The 15,546-nt window shown below is 42.2% G+C and overlaps 1 protein-coding gene across 1 annotated transcript in view; it reads left to right on the forward strand.

The window, feature by feature from the left end:
* LOC133344241 (CUB and sushi domain-containing protein 3-like) overlaps nucleotides 1–15,546 on the forward strand; it is a 403,210-nt gene that overhangs the window by 59,762 nt on the left and 327,902 nt on the right. The window contains 1 exon segment of the mRNA XM_061554305.1: nucleotides 7,619–7,731. Within this exon segment, the coding sequence (XP_061410289.1) occupies nucleotides 7,619–7,731 (113 nt within the window).

A 15,546-nucleotide genomic window follows, 5' to 3' on the forward strand; every position in this document is an offset into this window, starting at 1 on the left:
ATCCATTCTAGATCGCGAGTCAAAGTGTAGAGGTGCTAGACACTCTATTTGGTAACCTGTGGGGCCACTATGTATTAGAGAGGATCGTAAACACGGATTCACGCCAGACCAACGGCCAGGGGCCAGATGAGGTAAAAGAGGATCGAAAATGCAGATTGTAAAGAACCAATCAGAGGGTCCCACGAGGGAGCGTGGGATTGGATAAGGACCGTTACAAACGGGTATAAAAGGGCGAGCGCGGGGAGCGCCCACCAGTTCTCCTCACACGAAGACGGAAGCCTGGCTGAAGAAGCTAGGACCCTGGACCAAGCTTCCAGCTCTTGTAAGAGCCAAGTCTCTGCGCGACCAGTGGTCAGGGGACCCACCGAGCCAGTGGTGGGTCAAGCTAGCCTCCCCTAGGTCCCAGCCGGAGGATGCTAGGATAGCGGGTAGACTGGGAATAGCTCCCGCCAGTTCGGAGGCTGTACCTCCCTCGGCTAGCAGTCAGAGCCGTGTAAAAGTCCCGCTAGGTACGGAGGCTGTACCTCCTCAGGCTACGGGTGGGGGAACCGTATATCCCTCTGTGTGTGTATAGGGACTGTCGGAAGAAAGACAATAAACCAGTGTGTGCCTTAAGAAGTTTATTCATCTGGTATTTACAACACTACAAAAGCACAAACCGCAAAAGGCTGCTTACTCTATCAGTAGTAATGTATATTTAAATAATATTTGCTCATCATTTGTTTTACTCACTGGTGGATGAAGGCCTCCTCATGCTGCGTAGGCCATGTGGAATGTTTGACTTCAGATTGCCGAACCGGTTTAGTCAGACCCGGTTCATATATCATTTGCCAATGATTGACCTTAGCCATGGTCGGGAACTGATCTCTGCGCGTGGTGTAATGTGTCATCATATGTGTGCATGTGCAAGGGTGTCTGCGTATTTGCATGTACAAGCTCAGGCATGTGTTGGTGTCAGTTTGTGTTATGATGAGAGAACAGTGATTTGTGCATTGCCCCAAGTTATATATTCCAGAAATATAAGTTTGATTAGAGGCCATGACACGCATGGCATGGTTTGTGAGTGGCATTTCATTACTTTTGGAGACGTGGGTGGGTTGATCAAACTCACAAACCTATGCTGAAAAATTGTCAGGATAAGACAGCATATTATATTTTTTTAATCCATGTGTACATTTGAGTGCTGTCTCCTCTTTTGCATTAGCTCTGGGTATTGTAGTTTCTTCCCACGCGCAACAACATTTTAAGGAAGTATTAGGTCTCAGTGTGTGGCTTTCCTGTGAACACTTTCCTTCTGCATCCTCATCGGCAATGTCAGCAACCAGAACAATGGTATCGGCAACATTACCATCAGTGTAATGCTCAGCAGCAGCAAAAGCATACATTTGTAGAGTAGTCTGATGATGTCATGTCATGAGCACTGTAAGGAGACACCGAGAACAGAGGCGGGTCCGAGTGAAGGGGAGGAGCCGCCCAAGGAGGTACTTAAGGGGGACCCCGTGACGAAGGCGTGGTCGTTGTGGGAGCCTGGAATGTGGATCGTCTGAAAGAGGTCTCTCCTGCTTGTGACCGGACGGTGTTGGCTGAACCCCTGTCCCCGTGGTCGACGAGTGGGAGAGCCGAAGAGATAGCCGAGAGTAGGGCTCGAAGAAGTTTGTGAGAATCGGCTGAGAGTGAGTGGGGTTCTTCTCTCCTCGGCCGGGCGGTGTTCGATGAGCCCCCGTCCCCCGGCCCAAGTGAGAGAGCCCAAGGGATAGTCGAGGTTAGGACGAGGAGAGCTTGGGGGTCTACGGGAAGCACTGAGCATCGAGAACACCTACCCCTGGTGTGAGCAGAGTGTTGAACCCATGTTAATAAACGGCGAAAGCCCTTACAAGAAGTTCTGTCTCCGTGTGGTTCTACGACGCACCACATTTATTTTCATCGTTATTAAAATGATCACCTCCAATTAGCATGGTTGGCTATGTACGGTGCAAAAGAAGTTAAACGTAGTGCAGTCCTCGGTTTACGAACCTAATTCGTTCCTGAGACCCGTTCATAAGTCAAACGGTTCGTAAGTCGGAACACAATAATAATTCACTGTATTTACATGGCCATAAGGTCAGTATTATTAACTGTTTTACGGTTCAGAAAAAAAGAGAAGCCATTGTTAAACTCATTAAGAATAAATATTTTCCATTTGCACGTAACACTGTGAAAAAATACCATGCAATAAATAAAACAAAGTAATATAATTAGATGTTTTTTACATTTTCACTCACCTTGAGTCCTGATGCTAGCTTTGTAGTCAGAAGTGGGGCAATGAGTCACCACAATTGCGCGCACACACACACAATAACAACCGCCATTCGCCACTAAGTGACAGTGACGTCACGACGACGCTTGTGCCAGGCCATGTGCACTTTGAGGCCACGAAGTGTCGAACGCCCGCTGGCAGGAGGTCACGGGGCAGACCCAGGTGCCACAGGTCGACTGAGATGACCGAGATGTATTCTTAGGTTTTTTCGGTAAAGTCACATAGGTAAAACATCAAAATTAATAAAAATAAAATAGAATAAAGATCACGACGTTTCGGAGGCAACACAAGTCTCCGTCATCAGGTGGGACCGTCACAGCCAGATTAGCTGCATCAAGTGAGGCAATGATTCAAGATGTAATCCCTTAAAAGCGAGTTGAGGGGGGAGGAGAGGGGGGGGGAGCTCATCAGAATGTGGTAGCCAATAAATGGAACGTATCGGGAGGGAGGGGGGCGGGGCCAAAAGGGTGGGCGACGGCGTGGAAGCGATTGTGCGCAAGAGACAAACTGCTGCACACGCCAACGCATTGGACAGAGAGGGGGAGGGGGAGGCCTGATACACATGATACAAAAAAACGGAAATGCCATTGTTTATACCAATGCTGGCTGAACAATGAAGAGATTACTGTTAAACACTCAGTGAAGTAAAGTAAAATAGTGCCTGTCAGATAAGATGGTCCAAAAAAGTGTAATTAATTACATTTTTTGGACCATCTTATCTGACAGGCACTATTTTACTTTACTCTACCGAGTGTTTAACAGTAATCTCTTCATTGTTCAGCCAGCATTGGTATAAACAATGGCATTTCCGTTCTTTTGTATCATGTGTATCAGGCCTCCCCCTCCCCCCTCTCTGTCCAATGCGTTGGCGTGTGCAGCAGTTTGTCTCTTGAGCACAATCGCTTCCACGCCGTCGCCCACCCTTTTGGCCCCGCCCCCCTCCCTCCCGATACGTTCCATTCATTGGCTACCACATTCTGATGAGCTCCCCCCCCCTCTCCTCCCCCCTCAACTCGCTTTTAAGGGATTACATCTTGAATCATTGCCTCACTTGATGCAGCTAATCTGGCTGTGACGGTCCCACCTGATGACGGAGACTTGTGTTGCCTCCGAAACGTCGTGATCTTTATTTTATTTTTTATTAATTTTGATGTTTTACCTACGTGACTTTACCGAAAAAACCTAAGAATATGAATCCTTGCAGTCACGAAAGCTTCAAATCTAGAATGACTGAGATGGCTGGCTGATGCACCACCTGTGCCCCCTACTATGTCAACTTGCTGTGCTTTAGCCACCTGGCGCTCCACTCGTGAGCGTCGCTCCTCCACCCTCTGTTGTTGTTGGAGGGCAACTGCCTCCAACTACCCAGTAGCTTCCTTCACGAGCCTCCTACAAAGGCCGATCTTGACACCGCTGGTACCAGTCATCGGCAAGCGAACAGCGCCGATGAACGCCGGCACGGCACACGAGAGGGTGGATGGCAAGCGCCACGCCCGGCCGCCTTTGTCTCCTCAGTGGCGATGTTTACTACACATCGCACTAGGTTACCATTTGAGTCGACCTAGAGGAGGCCCAGGTCCCGTTCAAATAATCGTCACTGGTGTTGATCGGGGGGGGGGGGGGGGGGCAGACATTTCTGACGATATCTGACGATGGGGGGTGGGGGGGTGTGAGAAATGTGACGTCACATCAAAATGCGCAACTTTAAATAAATATAGACAACACGTTCTATTTAAATCAAATATACTTTTTTATATAAATGTTTTCTCCTACAACATCAGAGTGCAGCGCCACATTAAACAGTCCCTCCAGAAAAACGCGGAGTTTTTTGGTGATTGTTGCGGGCAAAAATCGTTGATTATGCGGCACGTTTTCTTAAAAAATGCGATGGAATATGCGGGATATTTATGCAATTTTATGCGATTAAATTGCGGGAACTTGCAAAAATTGCGGGAACTTGCAAAAACTGCGGTTTGATGAAAAAGAGAAGAAAAAGAGAAAAAAAAGTGATTCCCCCAACACCCTATTCACTAGGCTACTACTTTAATGTAAAGAGTCATTTCTTATTACTTCCTATGATAAGCAAGCATACTACATCACAGAAAGTGCTGGGAATATTTAAGTTCTCATCTTGTTTTATTTCAGACCTTAACAAACAGATGGCTCAAACTTACAAAACATTGAGTCGAACAAGTTATGTAGCTTTACAAAATGAATATGCTACAACTTCTGTAAAAATTTATAAATAAAATATTAAAAAATAAAATGTGTGCTTCCTGTTTTACAGAGGTAGCTATACAAAACAGACATCTTCTGTTAAAATAAGTGTTTTCAGTGCACAGTAACGTAAGCAATACAGTAACAGTACAGTCTTACAGTAATGTAAATTTACATACTACTAACAAAAAAGTGCAATCTTACAACTGTAAAGTTGCATAAACTCCTGAATAAAACTAACTGCGTAGCCTCTAACACTTCATGACGTTCCCATGGCAACAGGGGAAATGGCTGCGCTTGTGTGAAGTAAACGCAACATTTTTCAACTTTCTGCTAAGATATATGCGACTTTTTGCAACGAAAATGCGGGGATTATGAAATCATGCAAGCCCGCATATTTTGCGCGCGGAAATCTGCAATTTATGCGGCGAAAGTGCGGCGTATTTGAAAAAACGCGCCCCCCGCATAAATATGCGGACTTTGGCTGATTTTGCGTGGAATCTTGCGATCGCATAATCGCGTTTTTCTGGAGGGACTGATTAAATACGCACTACAATGACAATAGATTAAAGCGGTTTGAAGCATGTTTTTTTTTTGGGGGGGGGGGGGGGCAGAGCTTTGTGACGTCATATTTGAGGGGGGTCTCACTTTTTGTGACGCCGTGTGACGAAGGGGGGGGGGCAACAATCGTCCAAAATCGCGTGACGTCATTTATGGACGGCCTCCAAGTCAAATACTCCCGTATAGCCTTAACAGTCTGTGGTAGCAAGTGCTGTTAGCGAGTAGCACTTATAAAGGCCGGTACGGCACACGAGGGGGGGGTGGGTGGCCAACACCACGCCCGGCCGCCTTTGTCTCCCCAGTGGTGATGTTTACACACCGCACCAGGTACTGGCGTTGACCGTGAGAAAGAATCGAACTCGAGTCGCCGCTTCCGTAGCGCAGCGCAGCGCTAACCGCGACACTACCACTCCCCACACAAAGATCCCCCGTGTAGCCTTGACATGCTGTTGGGGCAAGTGCTGTCAGCGAGCTCCCCACGCACTCACACTTCTTTCACACACACGGCACGTGCACGCTCCCAGCGTAAGGCCAACTCGTTGCATCTCGCGGAGGATCGCTCCTCTGACAAATAGTTCCGCGGTTTAGGGGCCGTCCATAAATGACGTCACGCACCTAGAGGTGGAGGGGGGGGTCAGACATTTGTGACGATATGTGACGGGGGGGGGGGGGTGAGAAATGTGACGTCACATCAAAATGCGCAACTTTAAATAAATATAGACAACACGTTCGACTTATTTAAATAGACGTTTTAATCAATGTTTTCTCCTACAACATCAGAGTGCAGCACCACATTAAATACGCACTACAATGACAATAGTTTAAAGCGATTTGATGCATGCTTTATATTTTTTTTTGGGGGGGGGGCAGAGCTTTCTGACGTCAAATTTGAGGGGGGGGGTCTGACTTTTTGTGACGCCGTGTGACGAAGGGGGGGGGGGGGAGGTCAAAAATCGTCCAAAATCGCGTGACGTCATTTATGGACGGTCCCTTAGTTTGCAATTGCGAGTTCGCGTTTTAAGTCAATGTTCATTTGCATTTCATAGGAGGCTGGATCGTAAGTACGGGCGTTCCTAAGTCGAGGATGGCCTGTACATGCATAATCATTTGTGTTCATTGTCGCTGGCATCTTCATGTGAGTGTGGGCCTCAATTATGCCGCTTTCCTAAACGTTTAGAACACTTAAAAAGGCACTGGAATGTTTACTCAAAAACACAGAACGTGCAGAATAATTTGTGCAAAATGCACTCCGACACACCTTCAGCACTCTCGACACATTATGGTGGAAAGTTTCTACAACTATGTGAAAATGTTCCCAAACCCTGCCCTCGCCCACCCAATGTTTTGTCAATTTGCAATTGTTGCAAGAGAAGTGGTGTAATGGGTGTGATTTTACGTGGACACAACCCACATGCGAGTTACATATTGTGGAATTGTCCGGATTTAATGTCTGAAACGACCGCCTACGCCCCTCCATAAAGTGGTGGAGTGGGGAACGATATTGGCTACAAACTCGACGACCGGATTTTGATTTCCCGATTACGGCCAACACCAGTGACGATTATCTGAACCGGTCCTGGGCCTCCCCTAGGTTGACTCAGCCTCAAATGAGTACCTGGTGCGATGTGTAAACATCGTCATTTGGGAGACAAATGCGGCCGGGCGTGGTGCTGGTCAACCACCTCCTCGTGTGCCGTGCCAGCCTTCATAGGTGCTCGCTAACAGCACTTTCCCAAACAGTCTGTTAGTAATAAACTAAAAATGATGATAGATAACAACATAGAGGACAAGTACATAACTAGAAAGACATGTTTGACTTGCATTTTCACAAAATGTATACTTACATGCAATAATCAAATATGCTCAAAATGTCCCCCCCAATATATTGCTCTAAAAATATTTAAAATAATAATTTCGATGCTATGTAAATAAAAAAAACAATTTGCTAAACCTTGGCCACAATATCTGGACTTTTCATGTAACAATGCATAGATTTCTGTTTATATGATTGTGGTTATGGTTGTACTTTATACTCTGCCATTACACACAATGAAACAAGAAAAGGTAAAAAAAATAAAAAAACAGCAATGTAATACAATACGCTATTAGACATTGTAAAAAATAAATAAAAAGTCCATCCCATGTGTTAGTGAATTTTTTAAATATTTTAGGCAGGAAATGGCAGGAAATTAGTTTTCAAGTTCAGATTTTTTTTCTGGGGGGGACCCCAGACCCCCTGGAAGATTTGGTCCCCCCCCCAATGTTGACTCCATGGCTACGGCCTTGCTTACATGATAGTATGAGACGTATTTATGCTTGAGTTTTAGTCAGGTAGCAGCTGGACCAAAATGGGATTTTAAATTAGATTGAATTGATTTAAAAGATGCCACATGGCTTGATGCCAAACCTCAGAAGACCCAAGTTAACACACACAGTTTATAGAGAGAAACACATAGAATTACATTATTCTTACATTAGCTAATGCTACAACATCTGGTAGACTAACACCTTCCCCATTGTTGTTGTTACTTTGTGCGTGCGCAGGTTCACAGGGTTCCAGCTGCCATCGCCTATCACAAGCACAGGACCACTGCTCACCATGAAGCTGAGCAGCGATTTTGCAGTGGGTGCTCAAGGATTTAAGCTGACCTATCAAGGTGAGCAACGTGCCGACATGCCACACTTGCTTTATTCAGCATGCAGTGTGCTTACAAAATAGTTTTGCAGGCAACATTTCCAGGCTTTTATTTATATCATTATTGATAGTGGCATCACGTCTTCATTGGTTCTTGTTTTGTGTACACTTTACGCACTGGTGCGGCACATTTTAATTGGAACATTGAGCTGACCTTCGCGAGCACATTAGTGACACCATCTGGCACGTTTCTATACCGTTTTGCAGTGCTTACAATCATTAATCTTACATCTTAAATGAAAAGCTTAATACAACACTTGTACTGACATGTTGTAGTTATATGTAGATGTACAATGATAATTACTAAGTACAATACAACTCTTGTTTGCTGTCATGATGTATTTATATGCTTCATAAACAAATTGGAGTGTGAGTGATATAGGTGTAAGTGTTTTGATTAAGTTTTGAACATTTGTTAATTGTGTATATCCTTGGAATGTATATGGACCACTGTTATTATTGACATAAATTATCCGTGCTTTTCAACTACTTTTCAATCCTACTGTGACTATCCATACGTGACGTAAATACAGATCATGCCTTACCTAATGCGGAGGTTTACGTTTTAGAAAAATCCATGAATTCGACAAGTAATAGGACCTTATGGGAAAATATGGTTGCATTCCTGGGTCCGAAATGATCACCCCCCCCCTCCCTCTTTTCTTACAAACTCTACAAGATTTCCGCCCTTATTGTATAATAGGATGCCGAGGCGTTCTCCGTTTCTTGTGAATTTAGACTATTTTTAAATTTCATCTCAATACACAAAAACCCCCGTCTCCTTTACTCTCCCGGCACCGAAGAACTGGTGCCCAATGCACGCCCCTGACACCGAATTGCCAGCACGACACTCACCCCTTACACCTTCACGTGAACGTTAATGATTCGCCATCTCGGTGCCCGTATGACTCACATCCTCAACGAGTAAACAACTAGATGCATGCGGCAATTTGTGAACATATATATGGTAAATAAATCGTTCTCACGGGCGATTCATTCACACCTTCCAACGAATGCAGCACTCTCATGGCACTACTTTTCGATGCAGAAATGAGAATCTTATCAGCGTCAAACTGCGTACAGCTGAAACATCACTCCCGTGTTCCGGGAAACAGACCTTGTGAGGTAAACTGTGTAGAGTCCCAACACGTGCTCAATAAAGCCTTGTAGGGCAAGGATTTTTTGTACATTTAATTTCCTCTTGTATACCAGGTGTAGTACATGTTTTTCAGCCACAATTGTGTGCTTGATAATTGATGAAATCCATTAAATTCCTACGTCTTTTTATACCAACTGTGTTTTTTCTTCTATTATATTTAACCCATCGTTTACAGATTCAAATGTTGCAACGATGCCATGCAATACAATGAAAGCTTACAATGAAGACAATTCAGCGCAGCAGACAACGATTAAATCAAGGAAACATTTTTCCTGATCTGTACATTCCTTTGAATTGGTTCCCAGCATAAACCAGCACCACAAGATTTCCTCCCTATACCAAGGCCCTTCAAATATCGTTTCCAGTGGGACACAATGAAATTAGCATGTGCAGGCAAAGCCACGTGACGTCATGTCACACGTACTTTTCTAAACGGTCAAATGTATGCATTTAACTTGCGTAACTTATCTTTTCCGTTCCTATTTCTGTCTCGTTGTGAACACACGAACTTTTGTTTCAGCCTCCTGGTACAGTCCAATGTTTCAAATCCATATGCCATAGCAGGTAATACCCACTGTTATAAAAGTTTCCCATTCAAAATATTGGTATATTGCATTCAAAGATTCATAGTCAAGTTAATTGGCATAACTTATTTTGCCGAATGGCAGAATTCTATAAATATACGTAAATAAAGGCTATGTGATTTGGGCCCCAATGTATATTATTTTGTTGTATACTGGGTAGTACGCAATGCTTCATTTTTTCCCGTACAGTATTTCAGATTTCCAACAACATGAAAATCATTAAACACGAATAGAAAAAATTACATTCAGGTACCTGCTACATACATATATAATAATAAAACCTGATACATATTTAACGAAAATGATGCATACATTGTGAATTTTCAAATAAGGCTGTCCTGATTTAAATTCACAAATTCTTCAGATGCTTCAATGGTGAAGCAGACTGGACTTAGAGTTTATTGGTTCGTCAATCCCCCAACATGAACGTTGAGACATGGGCAAGCTTGTTAAATCTCGCCCCTCACCACGTCTCTGCACCCAGAAGTAGAAATGGGGAAACCGCAACTCGTCTATTGGCAGTAGAGTAAAACGTTAGTTTAATCCACCTCTTCCAGGATGCCTGGCCGCCATAGAAGAGTAGACCAAATAACCTCCAACGGGGCTCTTTAAAATCTCCCTCTGATGGACGGGGTTTATACCAGTGGTGGCATGTACAGTATGTATGTGTGTATGTTGAACTTCTTTCGCACCGTACGTAGACAACCATGCTAATCGGAGGTGCGCGGGAAGGACAACAAACTAAAAACAAAGCAGTTGTCAAGAAACGAAGTTTTCAAGAAACGAAGTTTTCAATCTATATTTAAAAGTGTATAGCCCCAGTCGCTTACTAATATCGGAAAAGCATTCCAGACGGCCACAGAAGCGCATCCGAAAACACGCGATGTGGTGACCGTCTTTATTTGGTGGCGAGCCAATAGCCGCTGCGAGGGTGACTGGAGTTCGCGTCATGGTTTATGGCATGAGCAAGCCATTGAAGGGCTGCATCTTTTTATAATGTGGCTGAATATAAAAAAAAACATCTTTGGCTGCATTTTGACCTTATTTGTAGGGCTACAATTAGCATTATGGTTTTCAGTGTTCTTATCAGGATCCAAGTTGAAACTCCCTTACTTAGGAGAACCAGAACTAATTGAAGTCATCACCATTAGAGACGCATGAATATGCCATTTCTCATAACTGTGATGAGACAAAGTTAGGAAGCCACTAGAGCTATGCACTTTTAAATCTAGATTGAACATTCATTTTCTTAGAACGGCTTTATGCGTTTAGTTTTTTGTCCTTCCCCGAACCTCCGATTAGCATGGTTGGCTTCGTACGTTTCGAAAGAAGATCAACATACAATATTCAGACAAGCATGCTTAAAGGCAGAATATAGCACTCTAGGACTCTTAAGACAACATGAATATCTTTTATCTTGACTTAAAGCTTTCGTGACTGCAGGAATTAATATTCTTGGGTGTTTCAGTAAATACAGTTTTAAAACGCTTTATATTACTGTACCACAAAACCTTGACCTTGAACTGTTGCATACCAAATATTTAGTAAAATAAAAACCTTACATTGTTGGTATTTAGGGTGTAGGCTTATATTTGCAGACATAAGGTATAATACGAAATAGGGCAATTATGCATTCTCACACATGCTATTTTGTAATACTCTGTGATGCTTTTTTATATTCAATTATGTTAACTTTGTGGAGTTCAATATACTTGTATGCTATCATTTCAAGTTGTATAAATGGCAATAGATTTTTTAAATTCAACTGGACAAATGTATTACGCTAAACTTAATTAAAATCAAGTATTATCACCACATTAACGTGTCCTTGGAATATTCCCTCATATTGTATTTAACACACATTAATTGCATTTAAACATACTTGATGTAATTTTACAAATAACATTATACATTTTCTTCCTGTATTTACATTATTAACCAATTACGTGGTGTTTTTACCATTTCTTAAAAAAAGAATAGGATTGCATTTTTATTTTCTAAATAACGAGGGAAAATATAATCTTACATGTTAAAACCGTGAAATGATGCAAAATCTACAAGGTTGAAATCATATGTAAACAACTAAAATGAATGTTGTTCCTATATCTGAAAAATAAATACATGTAGTTCAAGTAAGAAAATTATTTGATGTGACAGAAAAATAATCATTGAATATTTTCACAGCAAGAATTTTTTTTGGTCATTTTATCATGTAAAACTTCAGGTTACCTTCACTTTATATGCGTTTGGTTTGTGATTTCACGTATATGGGGCTGACCAATGTATACCCAAAATTCGCTCTATGCAGTTTGAATTCATGTATGTGTGGCTATGCGGTCGGGAGTGGGACAAAGTTGTCTGTGTAACACATGCCTTATCCAGCAGGCAAATTTCTTGTGTGGTTTCACTTGGTGCATCCTTTTTTGGAATGCATCTACCACATAAATCGAGGGAAATCGGTTATTTGCTTGGAATCGAAGATACATCTATGAGCTGTAGCACTGGTGTATATAGAAATATAATATATTCCACGAAGAGAAATTACAATGCTGTTGTGGTATATAGTGGGGGTGGAACGGTGGTATGGTAGCAAGCATACTATGCTATGAACCCGTAGAATCTGTGTTCGATTCCTGACCATGGCTTAAATCACTGCCATGTGATCTCTGATATTCTGCCCCCACCCCATTCACCAACCCAGTGTATTCCAATACATTTAAGTTCTGCAGGGAAGGCAGCCTTATCCATACAGTTTTTTTTGGGTTAGATCGCGTAAATATGAGGTTCATTAAACCCACCACCACCCGACAGGGCCAATTAGTAAGGTTTGTCACATAAACGGAACATGCCAATTTGTTACTAGTACAGCACACCGGTGTGTTGGAGCCAAGCCAAACTAACCCAAAACAACTGTATTATAGCTGATATTGGTCGTGAAAGGCTACGTGTTAAATGGAAGCCTTAGATGCATTCATTTGCTTCAAGGGATTATAAATGTAAAAGAAAAACCCCAATTTATTTTAATACGTGCAGTTTTTTTATAGATTTCCAAAGAACTGGTTTCTATTCAGAGTCTTTAAAACCTGCTGTCATATACTGTGAAGGCACCGTCTTGCAGATGCCTTGTCAACGTCAGTGAAGAAGGCAGCTTTCATAGTCATAGCTGAGCCACACGCAGGGGTGCTGCTCAATGTTCCATGTGAAGCGTATTCTCTTGCTCATTATGGAGGTGTGAAATGACTTAGACTCGTGGAGGAGGAGGTTTATCTCAGAACAGCGCGTACAACATTTAATGATAGCTCGTGTTTCACAATAATGCAAGTGTACCTAATACCCTTCAGATATGAGCCATCGTGACATGTTTAGCACTTTTTTTCTGAACAAAAAACAATATTGCCGTAACAAATACATTTTAACAATGCATTTCCAACTGTGTAAGGTTTTCTCGGATGTGCCGTGTAGCTCTCTGATGTGTTTAGGTGTTTTTCATGCGTGTTCGGCATGTCTGACGTTTTGCTCCACGTGCTGGGAGCTTGTTCAGAAACTGAACTGACATCCTGAATTGAGTTCCTAAAGAAGCTGCCAGCACGTGGATAAAAACGTCTGACATCATGCTGAACAACACGTGGTACAACCCCTTCAAAAAACACATCGGAGAGCTATTGCATTTCTCAATTTAAATCCACGTTCAAATTAATAAATCACATATTTTAAAGTAGGGCTGCGACTATGTATTTATAGCACCTTTTAATTGCAGGGAGACATCATCTGTAATTTAAATGTCACTTGTAATTTAGAAAGGTTTGAGGATTTCATGGGATAACAATGTATATTATTCAGTGGAGCTGGTCTTCGAGCTCCTTTAATCCTATTCTACTGACACTTTGATAGTTTTGAGAAATGTGCCTGGTGTCAACAAAACTTGGAAAATTATGAACCTGCACAGTAATATTTATAAGCCGGGTAACCTTCAAAGCACTGACAGCCATTGGATCCTGATTCATGCCGCGGTACTGCCGCGGTCCGGCTTTCTTCAATTTGTTAAGCTGTGGGTTTACATGCAGATTGTTTTCCTTTTTTGTTTGATGAATGTGTTGGCGTGCTGTTGCTGCTGCCAGGCTACACCTATTCGTTGTGACATCGTGTTGATAAGGCAGAGCCAGAGAAAGTGAAATTTAATTTAAGCTTCTGTAAATATCTTTGTAATTTTTTTTTTATATTTAAACGTTCCAGAGTAACAAAAATATTGAAGGCATTAATTCAAGAAATCTTATTGTTCATAATTACGTAAAAAAATAATGCATATGCATAATTTCTGTAATGCTTGCCAACATGCCTTGCTCCTTGGAAGTATTTTAAATATATAAAAAAAAACATACCTGCTGCCTGCTCTGACGTAGGGATCAAACACATTGACAATGACAAATAAATAGAACAAAATCTCAAACGTGTACAAAGAAATGATGCTCAGAACCTGAGAGACAAAAAGATCAACACATACCATCAGGTAACTTATGTAAGTTAAGATACATCATATTGACATTGACGAAAAGTGAGTGAGGCTTGTGTCAGACATGTTGCTGAAAGGGATGAAATTGAAAACCAATTACTTTAAAATTGCTTTTTGCATTTAGTTTGTTGTCCTGCCCCCGCACCTCCGATTACACGATGTAACACAATTTTTGTTCCTGGGTAGTAAGTGTTATTTTGTAATTGCTTATACCTAGAAATTATAGAAAATGGCTATTATTCCCGATACTTGTGACCAGGACAGTGATATTTTTAAATTTACCTATTTTCAATGAGAAAACGGGCGAATGTGTTTTTTCGTTCACAAAAAACAACATGAATCAAAATTAACATGTATTTATACTAAAGTAATCCAAAAATTACTACAAAAGATTTAGAAGTGAGTACTTTTTCGAGACTTATACCGTAAATCACTTTCACGAACCAGCCCCCAAATGTAGTCTCCCATCATGTTCTTGTGTTACTGTCCTTGGTAGCGGCATTTGAAGTCCACTATTCTTAAGAATGCTAAGAAACCCACTAGTAACATTAGCAAAAACGAACGCTCTGAACTCGCAAACCTAAAAAAGAGAGATGATATAGTCATCCTCTCGGCAGACAAGGGCAATGCCACGGTCATCATGGATAAAGAATCATACAACAAAATCCTGGACCTACTTAATGATAGGAGTTACTCCAAAATTAAAAACGATCCTACTAACAGCATAACCACAAAAAACTAACAAAATCATCACGAGTTCGACTTCCCTAATCAAACCAACCAAACGTCCCTCTCTAAAACCATCGGCGGCAAGACCTCCCAGATTCTATGGTCTTCCCAATATCCATAAAGAAGGCACCCCGCTACGACCCATCTTGTCGACGATCAACTCTCCTACCTACAAACTAGCCCGTTTTATATCAGATACTCTGCTTCCCTTCACAGGCAAGACTTCTTCGGCAGTACTCAACTCAACCCAATTAGTCTCTATGGTCAAGGACATGGTACTATCTCTCCTGATGATATCCTCGTCAGTTTTGATGTAGTATCTCTGTTTACCAAAGTCCCAGTGCCTGACACCCTAACAATAATTGAGGACTTGGTCCAACATGGATTGAATTCGGATGTATCTACGTTGGTTAGGCATTGCCTCACCAACACTTATTTTACCTGGAATGGCACCTTCTACAAACAGAATGAGGGTGGGTACCCCTATGAGCTCCCCCTTGTCACCAGTGATAGCCAACATGTTCATGGAAAAGTTTGAATCAGACGCCATCTAGACATCCACCCTGCGTCCTTCCCTGTGGAAGAGGTATGTGGATGACACTTTCGTCATTTGGCCACATGGCCTCCCAGCATTGAACCACTTCTTGGACCACATCAATTCCAGACACCCATCTATCAGATTCACCATGGAAGTAGAGAAAGATGGTAAACTACCATTCTTAGATATTTTGTTTGAGAGGAGACCTGACGGATCCTTGGGACAGTCTACAGGAAAGCCACCTACACAGATTCCTA

This window comes from Lethenteron reissneri, chromosome 19 (genome assembly GCF_015708825.2).
Source record: "Lethenteron reissneri isolate LAM-NWPU_2019-01 chromosome 19, ASM1570882v1, whole genome shotgun sequence".
NCBI lineage: Eukaryota > Metazoa > Chordata > Hyperoartia > Petromyzontiformes > Petromyzontidae > Lethenteron > Lethenteron reissneri.